This window comes from Anas acuta, chromosome 9 (genome assembly GCF_963932015.1).
Source record: "Anas acuta chromosome 9, bAnaAcu1.1, whole genome shotgun sequence".
Taxonomy (NCBI): Eukaryota; Metazoa; Chordata; class Aves; order Anseriformes; family Anatidae; genus Anas; species Anas acuta.
The window spans coordinates 14,094,346-14,113,337 of NC_088987.1; the positions used below are offsets into that span (position 1 = coordinate 14,094,346).

Genomic DNA, 18,992 nt, shown 5'->3' on the forward strand with positions numbered 1-18,992 from the left:
CACACACGTTTTACTCATGTTTCTTTCCTTGTTGCCCTTGAAATTTTCTTCTCTGTTTATGTAGTAGTCTGTGTGAGAAGGCCTCAAGCCTCAGAGTGGCATTAGACTCAACTGAGAAATGAAAAGTTAAAAATAATGAGCTAAGATGGTTGAATTCCTGGCTCTGGAGCAGATGCCCTAGTATGTCCTGAGAGAGTAATTTACTCTGAATCTATAAAATGAAGACAGTGCTTCATCCCTGCCCCTATTTCCCTCCCTTTATTTTAGTTATAAACACTGAGCCATAGACTCTCAGCATGTTTATCAAGCACTTAACTCAGTTAGGTCATGGGCTTTGTAGCACCCAGCAACCCAGAGGCAAAACATGTCAGAAGAAGGGGGTTTGGTGTGATAATATTGCAACAGGCCTGATCAAAAGGAGTAGCATGACAACAGAAATAGTAGTTCAAAAGCAAAACAATGTAATCAAGAGGGAAATGCGGTGGCTGAGTGAAAAGGGAAATCTCTGGTGGTGTTTCCATCATGAGGAGGTCAAGACAGACGAGGAGATCAAGAAATGCAGGACTTTGTATCAATCGTTGCCTTGTGTATCTCAGGTTTCACAAAGGCTCTTTCCATCAAAGTGCTCTTTTAATTAACAGTCTGATTTATAATTGTCTGTAGACTGATTTTCTTGATTAAACAAAGAAAACCTAAGTTTCTGAAAGTGGGGTGAGTGATTAGATTAATTTGTAAGATAAACAAGCCATGTATCTCATCACTTTGCACTTGACCTCCAACTTCATTGCTTGGGCACTGAATTGCTGGTCATTGAGAAAACATTATCTGATATCTTGTGGCTACATTTGCACACATACACTTAGGATTTTTTGGACCACACCTTGTATTTAATGGAGTCCTTTTTCAGTAGCTTTCTTCTTCAGAGGAGATTGCCCTGTCTTTAAAATATTTGTTGTCTTTCTACTCCTTAAATTCAGCATCTGTTGTATAATTTCTCAGTGGCACTCAAGAAAACAGAAAGGCTTCAAAAAAAAAAAAAAAGTAAATATGTTTAAATGTACACCCCCCCCCCCCCAAAAAAAAAAGTGATCTTCTGCTAGACCAGAAGTCTCCATTTGTTTCACCAAGAATCCTAAAGTTCCTACTCAGCAAACTGTTCAAGAATGTTCTTAAATGCTCTGAAGTAAAAATAACTGTGCTGTGTTCATTTAACAGGGAACAGGAGGCCAGGATCCCCTTTTTAAGAGTATAAAGGTTTCTTTTAGTAGAAGGGTGTTAGTACTTGAAAGCTGTCTAGCCACACAGCTCAAGAGTTCAGCATGAACTCTATCTTTGGAGAAGGATTCACATGAATTTTGGGCAGGATTTTTGGTCTGCACAGAGCTAAGTGTTGTTTCTACCAAAGAGCTTAAACCTCATGCAAGAGCATCTATCCTTAGAGAAAGGTTAATGGTAAAATTTAGACAGAAGCACGTAGATGTAGATGTGAACATAGCAACTTCTGTTTGTTGTTGTTGTTTGTTTGTTTTGTTTTTGTTTTGTTTTCTTCTGAGACAGTCCCGAGCTCTTTTCTATTTAAAGAAATGGAGGGAGGGTGGTAGAATATTTACTTGGTGTTGTAAGACAAGCAAAAAATACTAATTTCATGGAAAGATAATCAAGTCCAGCAATGTAGGCCTTTCATGTGTTGAAGGCAGACTTGCAATGAAGCAGTTTTCGCTTTCACATTAGCCAGCAGAGGGAGTATTGCAACGCCATGAAAGTAGATAGCTTCAAAGTGCAGGGAAGCTGCTTTTGAGTCTGAATTTTTTGCTGTTCATGTCCAAATTTTATTTGCCCTATTATATTGTTTGATTGACAAATAAATTATTTTTAATATATTTTAGAACAGTTACATTATTAATTATTGATATATTTTATTATTTTACATTTCAAGAGTGAACCTATGTAGTTAGTGCTTTTGCTAAAATACAGGATTTCTTTTGATGCAAACAGGCTGTCAGTTTTGGATGTACCTGTGAGAATATATCTACAAATATTTTCTTAATAGTTATGTCTGTTATTGCTACATCAATAAAAATGTACTTCTGGCGCAAATGGCAGTTCTTGCATATTATCTTCTACTTTTACTTCAGTAAATCTTTATGCCTCTTTGCTGCCTCATCATTTCATCTGCTGGGCAGACCTCTGGCTGAAGCTAAAGCAGTTCTGAGGGATTTGTTGGTGAGATGCTTGACCTGCAGCACAGTAAGAGACTGGAATGCAGCTTGCATTTATTAAACGGAGCATGTATTTGCGCAAGCTGAGCCTGACCAGGCTCTTTATTGCAGCCTCTAGATGGCACCCAGACGATGCGGTTGTAGAAACTACTACTACACCTCAGCCAACACGTTTTGGCTAAGATTTCTGCTAAGCAGTATGCGGTAGTAGAAGTGTTAATGTCGAAGCAGGGAGGTAATGGTTTTGGCTTTGGGTTACAACAGTGTTTTCATGTTGGAACTGGCTTGCTGAAAGGAATCAGAGAAGCTGTGTGGAGTGCAGCAGGCCACCTGCTTGTGGCATTTTTTGCTGATGTAGTCCTCTACTAACCAATTATCATTGGGGGGGTCCAGATTTACCTCTGGAGCCAGGTTGCTGGGCTGTAATGTTGAAGCATTCACTGAACAGAAGTGGAATGCTTCACTCGAGCTGACAGGAGGGGAAATGTACTGAGTTTTTGCCAACTGCTGTTAAAATATTTTGATACTCCACTGGTTCTGCACAATTTTGTGGCCTTTGCTTGCAACCCCATCTCCCTCTTGCCTTCATCTGGCACTACCACCTTGAGCGGTGGTAGCTGCCAGAGCCTTATGCAATTGCTTGCATAGTCCTACTGATTTTGGAATTGCTTAGCTTTTTGGAGGCTTTCTAGTGGAGGCATTAAATAAAACTAGAGCAGGACACTTACACAAAGGACATCTGAAAGTTGTTTCCTCGTGCCGCTGTTAGCATAATGGAAGTTCTCACAAATACTGGCTTTGAGATTTTCTTTTTCAGCAAAAAGAAAGTGCATTGTTTGGGAGAAATAACAAGCTCCCACGTCTCTTGCAGAAGAGGGAGATGTATTGTTTTAGTGACTTTATGAATCACACAGAATCACAGGGTGGTTGAGGTTGGAAGCCTGTTCCAGTGCTCTGTCACCTGAACCATAAAGAAGTTCTCCTTCATATGATGACGAAACCTCCTGTGGTTCAGTTTAACTTGGACTGCAAGAGATCTATGCCCTATTTTTTTTTAATGTAATTCATAATTATCCTTGGGGACAGTTGGGCATCTTCATTACTTTGTTCCTACTTGCCTGAACAGTTCTTATCTTAGTTTATTGCCATCTGTAAATTTGTGCTCAGCACACTGTTGGAGAGGCAGTGCTGTTACTGCTGAACAGCTGCTGCTGTACTCACTGCTGTGTGAGCCAACTGCTCACGGTTCGTGCTGCTCAATCATTATGTGAAATGCTAGTCTGTGCTGCCTTAATGCTGCTCATATCTGTCCTGGTGGTAGTGGGACTTGACTTTACGCAAGGACCTCCATTATGTGTATCACTGACTGCATAAAGTTGCTCTATTGGTTACGTGACTCATGCTGCAGTTATGTTGCAATATGGTCAGGTTTAGTTGTGTGGACTTGGAAGTGTTGAATCCTGCCCTCCCTCCTCCATTCAGTTAATATTTTCCTTCTTTTGTCAAGAGAAAATACCAGTCTTCTCATTGAGGCTTATCAGAGGTGTCTTGAGTGTTCAAAACTGGATGAGGGAGAAAAAAAATATATTTTTTTATTTTTTTTTCTTTTTCCAGAACTGACGGATCTCCCTTCTCTCTCCAATTTTTTATCTGTTTCAAATCTATCCTGTTTCTTTGGCTTACCACAACTCCCACTTGGAAATAACCCTATTTTCCTAGTGACTTACCTTTTCCAATTCACCCTGAGTGTTTTGGATTCTATAATCGTAAACTCTGTGACATGCCCTTTGCTGTGATTTGGAATTTGACTTCCCATAAATGTGAGGTCTCCTCTGTGATGAAACACCCTGATGAAGGTGACATGTGACTGAGGCCAAGGGACCTTGTGTTCTAATTTGGTGGCTGCTGCTTATTTGTGTGTTTTTAGAAAAGTCTTTCACTGTTCATTACTTTTTTTTTTTTTAAATTTGATACATCTGGAGAACTTCTGACAATAGCTGTACCTGAAGCTGACAGAGAGCAAGTACTATTTTTACTTCAATAAATCTTGTTGTGATTTCATTTGCTGCATTATATTTGAGAAATAAATATCCGGGTTTCTTTCTGATGGTTAAAGACGAAGATTGACACTATCCCATGATGCGAAAAAGACATTTCCTAATGTTGATAGTATGGTTTTGATCTTTTTGCTTTCAGTCACTGATTTGGATGTGCTCTGATAACTGAAATATGTAGTGCTCCTGGTATAAGCCTTCTGCAAAATGACATCAAAGACTTCTTTCACCTTTGGTTCAGGCTTTGGTATGGGTAGTATCCAGTTATCTAAGTGCAAGACCATTCTGTATATATTTGTTACATTTGTGTAATTTGGACAATGATGATCACTTCTCTGTTTTATGGCATAAACTGCCTCCTTAGATTTGAAGATGGATCAATTAGAGCTTTTAGATCTACTGGCAAGGGATGTTTTCCATTTGACTTATTTGAATGTGAAATGTGTTTTGGTAGTGAGCTATGAAAGCTGTAGCCAAAAGTTAAATTTTGGCCTCTGCATAAATAAATATTAAAATGAAAAAACAAACAAACAACAACAACAACAAAAAAGCATTAATTAAGAAGCAGTAAGAAAGAAAAACTAAGAAATATGAAGACCTCAGGACCATCAATAGGTAAAATGTCAAGTATAACTTCTGAAGATACCAGTGTGTGTTAAATCCATTGTGTTTTTAAGTTCCTTTTCTAATAAATCATTGTTAAATAATTCTTTGCTGTTTATTCGTAGACCCCAGAGCCAGTTGACAACTACATCAGTGAAGGCGAGTTTGAAGATGATCTGAGTTCTTCTACTCCAAGCACAATAGAGTTGGAGATACGAGGATCCAGCCAAGACACAGATGAAGATTATTTTGAGACCCTGTCACATCAGAGTGGATCTTTGTCAGATGTAAAAACTGAACCTTACGAGAGTGCATCAGAGACAGAATCTGTTGCCAGTGATGTAACTGGAGAAACTTGTTTGGATTCAAACTGCCTTTTTACAGAAAAACCAAATCTGTGCTGTAGTCTTCCTAAAGCAAAGGCAGAAACAACCTTCCATGAACTTAAGTGCTCAAGGCGAACAGAATTTAGCTGGCAGGTGCAGTTAGAAGCGTCTTCCAAAATAAAAATAGCACCAAGCAAACATGAATTACAAACTACAAAGTCAGAAGGTGAAGTGGGTGTTGAAGATCTAACATTAACTAGCAGTATTTCCAACACAGAGAACCAAGTGAGTGAAGAGGGCATTTTATCACAGACAGACAGAAAGTTTGTAGTGGAATTGCTGAATAAAACAGATTTTGAAAGCACTGAAGTGCAGTCCTATCCCAATTCCTTACCTACAGAAGCTGCTGTTACAAGACAGGAGGAACAACCTGCAGTATTAAGCATTGCTTGTTTCAAAGCTAACTCAGGAAGTTGTTTGATTTTTCCTGAGGTACAGCAACTTTCCTTCCAGACAGATGCAGCATCAAGCTGTAGTTTGCCTAATCTTCATTTTGAAACAAATGGACCTTACCATGAAAGTTACACTGAGATATCTGACTATAGATGTGGACTAGATTCCATGTCCAGTATAAAATGCAACAGGAATAACTCAGTTGACAGTGAGAAAACTACAGGTAACAGGATAAAACATGGAAGTACAGAAACCATGTTGACATCACATTCATTCTTCTACCAGCGCCACTTCAAATCAAAATCTCCACCTTGTGGGTCACTACACACAAGGTCAGAGGTTACAGGATGTAAAACATGGCACAGTGTGCCTGAAAATATCAGTGCTCAAAGAAAAGCAGAATACTTTGGGAACTGTATTCATCCAGCAGACAAATTGAGTTGGTCGTGTTCCAGAATACATCATCAAGGGCTTGATTTTGAATGTGCTTGGAAAAACTTAGCAAGGGTACCTGTTGGCCCTGAAAAGGCAATAAAAATAGAGGACAAATTTGACATAAAACAATTCCTCCTTAATACTGACATAGACTTGAATGAGGGTCAGCTTTCTCAACCAGCAGGCTCCCCACAGTGTGTTGATGTATATTTGAACTCTAAACCAGAGGCATGTGGCCTTAGCCCAGAAGCAGGAAATACATGTGCTGGTAGCTTATCTTCAACCCAGACAGATGCATGTGAGTGTAATCCAAAACAAAAGGAGACATCATCTGCCCTGGACTGTGAACCAGGGATCATAAATGCTGAAGAACTTCTAAAAAGTACTCAGTACAATGCTGAAAGAGGTCTGGAAGCGGATCAATTCCCTTGTGATACTAATGTTGAATTTGGCAATTTTGACACTGAAAACCTAGCAGCTTGTTGTGTAGGTTTTCCTGCTGTTGTGGAAAACAGAGATTGTAATTGTTCTATAAACTGTGTTTCCTCTAGTAGAACGCAGAAGAAAAGTTTGAAGGAAAATGTCCAGGAATCTGAACTATCACATGTGGAAGTCATGGCAGGAGGAAGACAAGTAGACAATCCTTCTAACCTTGACTTCGATTGGAAAGTCCCGGAAACTGCGTTACCAGGTGGCAGTAACACAGAGGTGGAGCACAGAGATTCAGTGCATCAAAATACAAATTGCAAAACTGGTGCCTTAAGGAGTCAGTCTGAACCAGTAGCAAATGAACATCCTATTCATCAAGGAAAGGATGAGGACAGTTTCTTTGCTGTGGAAATGACTCCCAAATCAGACCATGTAAGCCAGGGAAGGCACTTAATGAAGCTTCCAGAGCTAAAGCCTGCCCTGGTTATAATATCTGTGGAACAGAAAGGATTACAGTCCAAGACACTGACTGATGACCTTCATACTGAAAGGGTAACCGGAACACTGAGAAACACAGTGAGCAAGGACTCAGTGTCTCCTCATACTTCCAGCAAAGATCATGATGAGCCAGAGAGAGTTCTGAGTGAGTGCTGTAACTGTGAAGAACAAATTTTGGCCACCCGCACCTTTGTTGGTAGTGCAGAGCGACTCCCTGTTGGGGATATGGCTGAAGGAAAAGCAGAAATTTCACAAGAGCAAAGCGAGAAAACAGTTTCATCCTTAGTGCTCACCTGTAGCAATTCCACAGTAACAAGTAAGAAGGTAGAATTCAGCAGTGTTACTGCCCCACTGGGCAATGATGTACTTACTGCAGAAAACACAGCAGATAAATGTGAAGAAGTGCTTTCAAAATCACACAGTAGATGTGGTATCTTTGAGACTGAGGTACACAGAACAAAGACTGATTTTGCTTTAGAGACAGAAGAGTTCAGAAAGCCATGGGCTGAAACAAAAAATGACCAAGTCACTAAGGAAGAGGAATTCAAAGCACATCAGAGCAGAGAGGAAGAAGGTGATATAACTAGAGGAGTAGCAGTGGAAACGTGCAGCATAAGCAATCTGTGTCAGGGAGATGGTGCTGCTGATGATCTTCAAGGACCCAGCATCATCACCTCTGAGCAAGTAGTAGGCAGGGAAGGAACTGTAGGCTGTAATGGTTCAAAGGAACAAATAGGTATTTGTGAAGAACCTTCTCCTAGGGAAGAAAATGAGGCCTCTCCTGCAGAAAACACAGCTACCTCTAGCAAAAACAGTGCATTGACTCTTGATGTGTGTGATGTCTTTAACTATTCTGTGAAAAGAGAGACCCACAATGCTTCTGCAGTTGGCCTAGATAATATAAGTACCTGCAGCACTAACAGCGAGGAAATGGATGAGAACTCATTTCACGGCCTGGGAAGTAACAGCAGTCTCCATAAAGCTGTGCAAAAGCCAACAAAGAATGGGAATAGTGGGAAAGCTTCCAGGTTTTTGGTTTTCTCAAAAATGACATCTTTCAGGAAAACTAAGCCTGTCACAGCAGAAAATCATGGAAGCAGTAGCTTCTTTGGCAGCAAGGCAAAGACAGAAGAAATGGATGTTGGGAAAGAAGATGAAGACACTGAAAGTTTACAGTCTTTCAAAAGTTGTTCATCTGGTTCTGCCTTCCACAGGAAGGAAAGCTATGCCTCTGAGTATTCCGATGATGATGATTTATTCTATGAGAGACCTGCAGGATTATTTAATAGAATGAGCCTGAGGAAGGCTTCTGGCTCTGGTCGGATACTGATGGAAGATACAGATGCAAATTCAACTTCTCTCACACTGGCTGCTGTCAGATATGCAGACGGACTAGTTTCAGGTTCATCTGAAAACAATGACAGTGAAGCGGTGGAATACCCTGGGATTAGAAAATCCTTCCCTGAAAATGAATACAAAAGAAACAAAAATCCAGAGGGCAAGAAGTTCAGGGCAAGATTGGCCTTGGCACACAAATCACTCTCAAGCTTATTTGAATCCAAATCTCTAGAAAAAGAAAACACTGAGCAAAGTTCTAAAGTATCACTGAAAAATGAAAAGGAGAAAGCCAAACTTCGCCAGAGCACCTGGAAAGCTTTTCTAAAAAGCAAGGAAGCAGATGGACTAAAAAGGCCTGTCCTGGCAAATTTATCACCAACGCAGGAGAGCGTTAACACAACTAGAGGCCATCTGATGAGAACAACATCAGTAGAGCAGCAGGACAATTCCAATGGGCACACTTTTTTGAAAACAGAAACATCTAATGGTTCGTCAACAGACACCAACTGTTTTGACACCTCTGTGGAGCCTGTTGATGTTTCTTCACCTGCAGGTACGTGGAGAAAACGAACACAGTCCCATGACTTGGGCATCAGATGCTCACAAAGTTCTGACTGTGATGAACACCAGGATGGCAACAATTTAAATACCTCTCTAGAGGAATACTGGATGAAATCTCCATTTAGTCCCACTGACATACAGTTACCATTTAGTCAGTCAAGTCCGTCATGTCCCCAGCTCTCAAATTCTGAAGGTAAAGATATGCCCTGTAGGCCCATGAGCCCCAAACCACAGAGTCCACGATCTGCTTCTCAACGCAAGAGCTTCCGATACCCCGGAAGAATATGTGCCACATCAATGATCTCTCTTGGGAACAGCTCTGCAGCTGACAGCAGTTTGGAGGCTCCTGAGAGACCAAAGACACTGAAACCCAGAGGTAGTCTCTTACTTTCTGTACACTCATTGGACAACGAATACCAGAAGGATGACAGTGGGATAAGCAGTCAATCCCAGATCAGCTTAAACACAGCTTCTTCTATTAGTGACATTCTCAGAGATGAGGTGAGTTGTTGTCTGGGAATGATCAGATGGTGTTTTGTCTTTTGTTTTAATGTGGTTATGAGTTCTAGTGAAACTCTTTAATGGCTGAGTGAACACCTTGGTTAGATTGGTGCATAAATATTCCTCTTTGTCTAAGGTAGGTGGCACTACTTAGTCTTTGAATTTCTGCTTCTGTTCATGACTATGTAAATTGATGCTCTCTTTTAGGAAGGATTTATCACAGAAATCTAAATGAATAGAGTCATCACAACACTGCTAATGCATAATGTTCCTCAGAAAGGCTATGTAGGTTCCACCCTGTATTTAGCTGGATTTTACCCCTCTGGGATAAGGTAGAATCAAGCCTTGTGACTAGTGTATAGCAAATAAGTTTCTCAAAGTGATTGGCAATGTAGAAATCAATTTCCATTGCTAGCAGTCACTTTTTAAGAAGAAAAACCTTTTTTTTCTTTAGAGAGTGAGCAGCTGTCTTTCAGAGTACCACAAGCCTTTTGCAGTCACCCTTCCCCTTTAAGTGCCACTAGGAATCATGTTCTGCCCTTTCTACAGCAAACAGGAAAAAAAATATGGACTCTGTCTGGCTCTCCTTTTGGTGCTGCATTATATTCTAATCCCGGTAACAAATTAATTTTCTTGTGATAGGCCAGTTCTCACGGAAAAGAGTATGTCTTCAATAGAGATTTCTCAATTGCTTCAGGCCTTTTTAAAAGCAGAGACTTCCTCTTGTAATCCCAGACAGTATTTACTAAATTGTAAGTGGCCAGGAATCTCTTTTGGTGACTAAGCACAAATCACCAGAGAGACTGAGACTGATCTGTTAGCTGAGATCCCAGAACCTGGATTAGTCATGCTACTTTTTTAATATTGCTGCTGATGAGTTTTGACATTAGGAAGTAGCAACATTATTTTGCTGAGTAGATTTTCAATGGCATTCAAGCGAGGGTATGAGATTTTCAGTCTCTTGCCACACCCCAGCCAGACACTTTTCAGAGAGCACATGAATCTGGAACTGCATGATCAATTCTGCACCTGAGGGCTGGTTGTGCTCAACTCTAATGAACCCTTGCACAGCATTTGCTGAAGATGCTCCCCTTGGTCTCTCACATCCCAGGTTATATTAAATATGTAAGATACCCTTCAGAATGGTCTTACCATATACTTACTCCTACTTGAAGTTTTGTGTAAAACAAACAGAAAAAGATAGGTTGAAAAAGACACAGGAGGTCATCAAATCCCATCTCCTTCTTTAGACAGGACTAGTAGCAACAACAGATGGATAAAACTGTGACTGTCTAACCAAGTCTTAAAAATATTTAATTCTGGAGATTTTACCATCTCTCTGGGAAAGGATCCTGATGAAAATTTTCTTCGTATTTCCCAACCAGGACTTTCCGAACTAGAATTTCCAGGTTTTGTCTTGTTAGATTATCTGACATTATGAAAGTGTTTGGATCCATTATCCATGTAACTACAAAATTAATGTAGACTGCTGTTATATTGCCTTTAGTGTTCCCTTATCAGCTTGAATAAAACTAGTTCCCTCAACCACTCCTCACATACTCCCAGTGAAAGTTTTTTACTTGATTGTTTGGGTTTTCCTTTTTAGCTTATGCTGTCTGGATTCTAAAGAAGCATGTGGGTGGCAGTTCGAGCAGTGAGGGCTGTAGTACTGGAATTGCCGGGAAGAGAATTTGCTGTATTCCCTTCTGTCCTCTCTACTTGAAAATCTTTTGTTTTCATGGGTATCAACCTAACTTATAAACTTAACACCACATTCTGAAGAGACCTGCAGCTTTACAGCAGCCTAGCAAAATACAATATAGTCAGATTATGGAAGGCACTCTTAAAACATTGCCAAGAGATGAAGCTTGTCAGAGGATAAATAAAATCATTGACCTGTAAATTGTAGCTCAAAAAAGCATCTAGAAAAGAATGGAGAGATGGGGCGTATATAAAGCCTTTAAAAGGCAAGCCCACATTCTGGGATGTAGCCACTAGGAGCAAATGAATAATTACTTAAATTGATTGCTAGATTACAGAATTTAAAGAAAACTGGGAAAAAAATTAAATGGTATCTAAGCCATATAAAAACTGTTTAATTTTACTGATTCTTCTGGAGGCTGCATAATAGGTATCTCAGAATGGATAAATGTAGCTGGAGCCTAGAAATTGAAGCAAATGTCCCAACATCTAATCTATTCAAGCAGATAGGGGGTTTGTTTATTTCCATTTTCATGACATTGTGAAATTAAGTAGAACTACATTCTGTTCCATGGCCCATGGGTTTTGGTAATTGAAGCTGTTTTTTTTCAGGTGTCTCTGGAAAATACAACAGAGACAATTAAATCTATGTTGGAAAGACTTTATGCCACAAATACACGTATTATCTAAACACTAAACACATTCCTTATAGATGTTGCTAAGTAAAAAAGTCATAAAATTAAGTTTAATGGTGGCATTAAAGAAAAGTCCCTTTCTGTCCCACATCAATAAAGGCATTATAGTCAGACAAATGAACAGTTGTGAAGTTCCTTGAAGCTTTATTCATGTTATAATTGCTCACCCCTGAGGTCTGTGGCTACCACATGGGTAAGTCACCCTTCTGAGCCTGATGGAACACACCACAGCCCCTCTCTCATTACTTGCTGATGGCTACCATTCTCCAGATTATAGCCAAGACAAAGATCTTATGTTGAAAATAGCAGGATAGAACAACTCTACACAATTACCAATATGCCCATGTGGCAAGGTCTTCATTACATGTTTGCAACATGATTTTACTTACATAATCGTGATACTTAGGAGGCAAGAGTGAACCATCCTAATAGATCCCATGTTTGGGGTCTGTGCAAGTTCTTCTTGTTTGTCTCCAATATGTTGGGGTTAGGCACAGAATAACAGCAGGACACGCTTTCGTTTCTGCTTAGCATCTAGTAGATAAGAAGCATTTCTAGACTGTGGCATCTCTTGCCAGTGGCAATGAAAAATTGATCTAGGATTGTTGTTCAGTTGAGAATAGATAGAAAATGCCTGCAGTGCTTTAAGGATCTCATTGTTTGGGTTCTTCAAATGTACTGGAAAGAAATTGGAGAGATACTATTGTCAGGACACAACATTTCCTTGACAAGAAAGGAGATTCCTAAGATCATTCATTCCTTGATATTGTTATCTCCCGCCTTAAGTGTTACTGATTGTAACGCTACCTGGCGTAGCAGTTAGATGCCTCAGGGCACCTAAAGTTGTTCCACTATAAAAGCTATAATTTTGTGCAACCACATAGTAAAAGCACATGGGAGCGAAGGGCAAAACTGCAATTCCTTTCTCTCAGTCCAACACCAAGCAAATAAAACGGATAGCATAAAGAGCACCATCAGAAAGCACAGGGCTTCATATTATCAGAGCTGCAGCCATTTAGGAAGCATTTTCACCTTGTATAACTGAAGTACAGTGGGAAAAACAGACAGACAAGACTGGCCTTTATGCTATTTTCAGAGACACTGTCTTTGCAAATAATACATGTATACAGACAGCGTGACCTACATCCCAGTAGTAACGTTATTGTAATATGCCATCTAGAATGAGGGTGAAAAGGACATCGTCCTGTGCAGAGAGAGCATATACTGCACTGTCTCAAAGGGTAGCAGAACTGCTGTTTCAGGATGGAGTGCCCCTAAAGCTATGGAAAAGGTTGAATGAGTAGGCAGGCTGGCTTCAGCCAGCCAGCACTCTTGGGGAAACATTTTTCTCTGAACAGTTCTGCGCCTAGATAACTGAGTTTTGCCATCTTCTGTTCAAACTGATTTGAAGCAAACAAAATTTCCAATGAACAAACTGTGTGTTTTCGCCCGCTGTTTGTAAAACAGGAGTCCAAACAGCAATGTCAAACACCACCTGAAAAGAGTCCAAATGAGAAAGGGGTTCCCCATCGCAAAAGGAGGCCTCTCCTGGTTCCACCATCCCCACGCCCTATCTCCACCCTTGAGAACAAAGCCTGGAGGCTTTCCTTCCTTGCTCCAGATGAAAAAGACAAGGAGATTCCAGAAAGGAGGAGGAGGAGGAAGAGACCTAAATCCCTTTATAAGTGCTTCAGCTTCGATGATGTTTGGATGGAGAGGAACCAAAAAAGGAATCTAGAGAAAGAGAGACAGCCAGAGAGAGGGATTCAATTGCAACACCTACCAGAGGACCAGTTAAAAGTAAGAAACCGTACACTGTCCTCATCTGGCACTGTCTTCCTCTCTCTGCTCTGGCTTCATCTTTCTACTGTCATCATATTCCTGTCCTTCTACTTTGTCTGGTACCAGTTCTCTCTGCTTCTCTTTGCATCTGTTAGTCTGCGGAGGCTGATTATTTAAACACTAAACTTACCCATAAGTGGTGATTTAGAGGCGGTGGATGTTTCAGTTGCTGTGAGCAAGCAGGTCCTGCCCTGTGCCGTGCTGGACAATAGGATGCAAAAGCACCAGATTGCTCTGTGGGCTGAAAGACAGGGAGGACAGGGATGAAATCAAAGTTGCCTTAAATCAGTATAAATTAAGCTGATGAAATCTCTTTCAGTGCCCCGTGGCATTGCTGTATAGCTTTAAAAAGGGACTTATAAATTAGATTTCCCTTGCATCTGAGGCCAACTCCATGCTTTTGCTGAGGCAACTTCGCACTGTGAAGTGCCTAAGAGAATACTGCCCTTGGAGTTTTAGCTACCAGTAGTCTTCTCTCCACTAGGATACACTTTAAGGTTAGCATTGTGATTTTTTGTGACAAAATTTGTGACTGTTGTGACTCACACTGATGGCATCTGTTACTCTTGGATCCAGAGCTAAGGTCTGTTCCCTCCAGGGAGAGCCATGAATCCGTATCCAAGAGCCAAATTTAGTCTTCACACATGAAAAAAAAAAAAAATCAGGTAAAAAGGACATGAGATCAGAGGGACACTCCATGCACCTTCTGCTGACAATACCAAGGAAGCTTCTGAAAATGCCTGAAATTAGTCATAGATATTCAAATAAAAGCTTTCCTTGGGGATTTCTGTTTTGGTCTGTTCTCTGTTTCCCTTTCTCTCTGTTGTCCTAGTTGCCTGTTTCTGGATTGTTTTGCATAAAAATTACAATGTTTGAGGAGAGCTGCTGCCACAATCCTGTCACCACCACTTCAGGATATGCGTGAGCTTTTGTGCACAAATAGTTCTGTGATGATGAGGGGGAAACACTGACTGGACACAGCTAAGTTTGTGTGCTAGGGCTTGCAGGGTGAACCTCCTGCCACGTACCCGTCTGCCTGTTGAAGCCGATGGACACCTGGGACAGAAAGCCAGGCCAATCCCATAAGCTGGGTTTCAGAAGAACTGCCCACTGTTCTCTCCTGGTCAGACAAGGGACTAAAATCTGTGCTGATTTGTATTTGGATGTTTTCAAAATAAAACATTGCCAGTTAAGGCTTGGGTGAGTGCTGGGTATGATTCTGTGATATGATGCCCGCTCTCTGTTCAGTGAGGATGCTTTCCTGACTCAGCCCCACTACTACCTATGTGTTGAAGATAATGAATGATGCTCCCAAGGCAAGTGAATACTATGATTTCTTAAAAGTAGAAATTGTGTTATTTTTGTACTATGCTCAGAGTTCTGAGAGACTGCTTAGTGCTGTATGGGCACAAAACAAGCCAGGGAAAATGCATTACCGGCTTAGTTAGGCTCACTGTTAAACAGAAGCCAGTAAAACATGCTAAAAATATTCCTTATCCATGCTTGACAAGCATGGATATTGATGGAAATATAGCCCATGCTGCAGGGTATGTTGGCTACCACTGAGACCATTAGTGCTTCTAAGAGGAGCAAAGGGTTACCCCAATTGCTTTCCCTAGAGCCATCAGCTTACACAGCTTGAATGCTGATTGACTGCACATTCTGGTGCTGCCAAAACCCAACTTCTTTAGGCATTTCCACCCTTATTTTCTGGTGCAAACATACCTCTAAATTGTGATCAGCTGTGTAATGGGTAGCAGCTGCCCCAGTTCCCATTGAGGTATCCTCACTTAACATCTTTTTTTTTTTTTTTTTTTTTTTTTTTTTTGGGGTGGTGAGGGGCTCAGTTGCCTTTCTGGTTTATTCTTCTTTGTGTAGCAGAGGTGAATAGAAACAGAAAAAGGTTCTGAATACAAAATACCTAGCAGTATAAAGCTATTTTATTATTATTATTATTATTATTTGCTATTTCTGTTGATTTGAGTGTGTTGGGTATCTTATTGATACTTTTTGTGGGAAGGCCAAATTTGACTGAAACAAGTGTTGGGATTCAAGGGCTATTTCCAGTATGCCCATGTGAATGCATTCTTTAGCCTGTAGTTTTTACTCACAATAGTCAACATGTAGCTTCTTTTTCCTATTGTGTTTTATTCTTTTTAATGCTCTATTCCTGTAATAGTGTTGTCTTATTCATACCCTCATATGCGGTGGGAGTGCTGTCACAAGCTGCAGTGTTTGGGGGCAGTTTTAGAAGGATGCTAAAATCCTTCTAATAAGGAGAAATAAATTGTCACAAAAGAAGCTTTGTAAAATTTTCATTGTCTGTTGTGCTTTTGCAACGGAAAGGAGGTAACTGTATGGAGCTTTAGATCTGAAATTGCAAATCTGATGTTTCCTGACACATGGCTGTCTTGGGAAGTGTGGTTTCAGTTCTGTTAATTCATATTGGGTTAAGTCAGGCTCAGGTCAGCATACAAGGTGATGTAATGCCATAGTGTTGTGGAAACAAGTGAATAGGGCACACCAGGGATGAACAGAGGCAAATTCTTAACTTTCAGTGCTGACTTCTGCTACTACTCAGTTGTTCAGGTCCACGTACACAAATGAGTTTAGCGGCTATATGAAGTTATCCTGAAGGCTAGCAGGATTCAGATGCAGACAAGCAAGAAACTAGCTTTAGACTAAAAAATAACCACTGCAATGGCAATGCTAAATAATTCTATGTACTGGGCTTTGTTTTGGTCAGGCCCAGTGGGTTGCTGATTCTGCTTCAAATGGAAACAATCTGTGTAAATCCCTGGAGTCAAACTCAAAGCTTGACCCAGCTGTCCCTTATAATGAAATGCTACCAGTAACAAGCTGAGCAGCCTCTAACGTTCTACTTTAAAGTGTTAACATTTAGCAGGTTGTGGCAAACCTCTGAAGGTTGCATCTTCCAAAGTGGAATAAGAGAAACTCACGTGGTTATTCATGAGTCTGCTTTCTTTTGCTTGGCTATTGGCTTTGCCTTTCATATGGTGAAGAGTTTTGCCATGTAGCCTGGTATGCTTTTCCGTTTCCCTTTTTTTTTTTTTTTACTTATTTATTTTTCAAAAAGCTTTAGAAACTCCCTAGCTGGAACAGACACAATGCCCCAAACAACTAATGCATGTAATGGTGATTTACTCTGGTTTGGAATTTATTTTTGCAAGAATTGCTTTAGTGACATCTCCTAACTGCCTGTCTGCTACTATCCTTCAATTTTCTATCTTAACAAAAAGTTAAAACCTGACTTAAGCTTGAGGCCTCTCGAGTGTATAGTAATAAAGCACAGACGTGGCTTCTACATGCATTTGTTAAAACACAGTTTCTGCACTGCCAAATTAGAGAGATTCCTAAAAGACTCATTGGGGACTAAGCCCAGGGGAGTATAGTGCAGCAAAGCTCTGTCATCTATTTTGAAAGAGAAATGAGAAGCAGTGAAAAATAGATCTTTAGCTTATTGTCCTGAGTATGGCTCCTGGAAACCTGATTTTACCCTATCTGAAATAAGAGAAAATCAAGTTTTGCTGTGCAGTCCTATGGTTATGAGCATTATGGACACCTCAGATACACTTCAAGAGGGTAATGAAGATACTTTGGAAAGGGGATTGAATGAAGTAAGTCTCCTCCTTGACAAAGTACAGGAACGCAACAGAGGTAAATGCCTCTGCCAGGGACTGAACTGCTGCTTATAAAAGCATAGAAATAATCCCTTTGAATCTATAGCAGAAAATGTAGAAGAGGGATCTTTACTATATTCTTGTCCCTCCTTTCCCTTTCCTTCCTTTGTGGGGTGGGGAAAACCCTGCCCACATTTGCTGTCATTTCTGGAAGTGCTTCTTCTCCTGCCTTTGGATTGTACAGACCTGACTTCCCTGCAGTAGAAACCATATGATGTCCAAACCTGAAACTGTTCTGATGTCTAGGGGAGTAGTAAGAATAAACCCTGCAGTTTTTAACTGAGGTGCATGCTGCCTCCTAGTCTTAAACAGAACAATATTTTTTTCTGTCACTTTTCATGTAACTAATCTAGACCCTTGGTGTTTTCAGAGTTATAGCTCAGTATGCTCCCTGTTTTGCTTGATTTTGTTGTCTCTGGAATAGCGTGTGCTCCCTCTGGGGCTTTACTGTGATCTTCTAGACAAGCAAGTGCGGCTCAGGTTAATTTGAACAGGGTTTGTGCTGTCCCTCTGGAGATGGTGATTTACGACAAAATATTGGCTGTGTTCTGTTTCTGGAAAGTAAGTCTAGGAAGAATAAAACAAACCAGGTACAGAGCAGGAGTGTTCTCAGCTGCTTGGCAGTATGTGGCTATTCAGTAGGCTGTTTGCTGTTTCATTTTGGAAGGATGTTTTGGCTAATAGCCATCTTCTAAAGAAGAGACTAGCATCTAGGCTACTCAATGGACTTTATGCTGATGTGATATGGTGTGGGCTGGCAGGGAGGAGGAAGGATCATAGATAAACTGTTGCATCTCAATATCCTGAGCTCTCCCTTCTGTGAAGGGTGATGATGTTGTAGCTGAATGCCACAGGAGCAGAAGGAAGGGGCAGTAGCCATGCAGAGGTGAAAGATGGCTATGCCCATGGAACCAATGCTTGCTGACCTGCTGCTTTTCAGTTGGTCTCCCAGTCACTTGCAGTCACTGATGTTTGTTTTCTGTGTTTCCAGCCATAGGAAGGGTATGGGTTGGAGAAAAGAGAGGGAAGAAAAAAGTAAGAAAAGCGTATCTGCATTATGTACTGCAAGCTTCAGTGACTTTGATTGCAGTCTCTATCACTCACTGTTAGATGATCTATAATCTTATAGTGTCTTGCTCATTTTTAAGTGATTTCTTGATGACATACCAGGGGAATGTTGGTCTCATTTCCCTTTATCGATGAACCATTGTCTCTTGGTGTGGCGGAATTGTCAGAAAATGTTGGTTTTGACACAGAAGAAGTATAACAGCCTTGCTTACATTTTGGATTTTGTTGGCGTATTTCTTAAAGTTTTTTGAAATGAACATCTGCATGGCAGAGTCAGTTAGTCTGGGTGGTTGGAATATTTTTATGACAGTAAAATTTATTAAAAAAAATATTGAAAAACAAACAAACAAAACTAACAACAGGTAGAGGTGAGAGAGATCGTATTTGTACCTTTAACTGAAAGGTAGAATGTAGTGTTGGCTGCATCCTTTATGGCTATGTACTATTACTAAGAAATCTCTGAAAGGGAAAGGCTTATTTACTCTTTAAATACCAAACCAGCAATTATGAGACATAAAGTTGTAGGAAGCAAAGGTTAATTAGTTCTGTAGGTGGTGGTAGGATGACT

At 40.4% G+C, this 18,992-nt stretch overlaps 2 protein-coding genes across 3 annotated transcripts in view; both read left to right on the top strand.

Moving 5' to 3' along the window:
- The window catches only part of PLEKHB2 (pleckstrin homology domain containing B2), a 367,257-nt gene that overhangs the window by 184,986 nt on the left and 163,279 nt on the right, over window positions 1-18,992 (top strand). The window lies entirely within an intron of this gene.
- Window positions 1-18,992, top strand: part of ARHGEF4 (Rho guanine nucleotide exchange factor 4) — a 211,258-nt gene that overhangs the window by 86,629 nt on the left and 105,637 nt on the right. For both annotated transcript variants that reach the window (XM_068691777.1, XM_068691778.1), the window contains exons 4-5: window positions 5,002-9,417; window positions 13,281-13,613. In XM_068691777.1, the coding sequence (XP_068547878.1) occupies window positions 5,002-9,417; window positions 13,281-13,613 (4,749 nt within the window). The remainder of the gene's footprint in view (window positions 1-5,001; window positions 9,418-13,280; window positions 13,614-18,992) is intronic.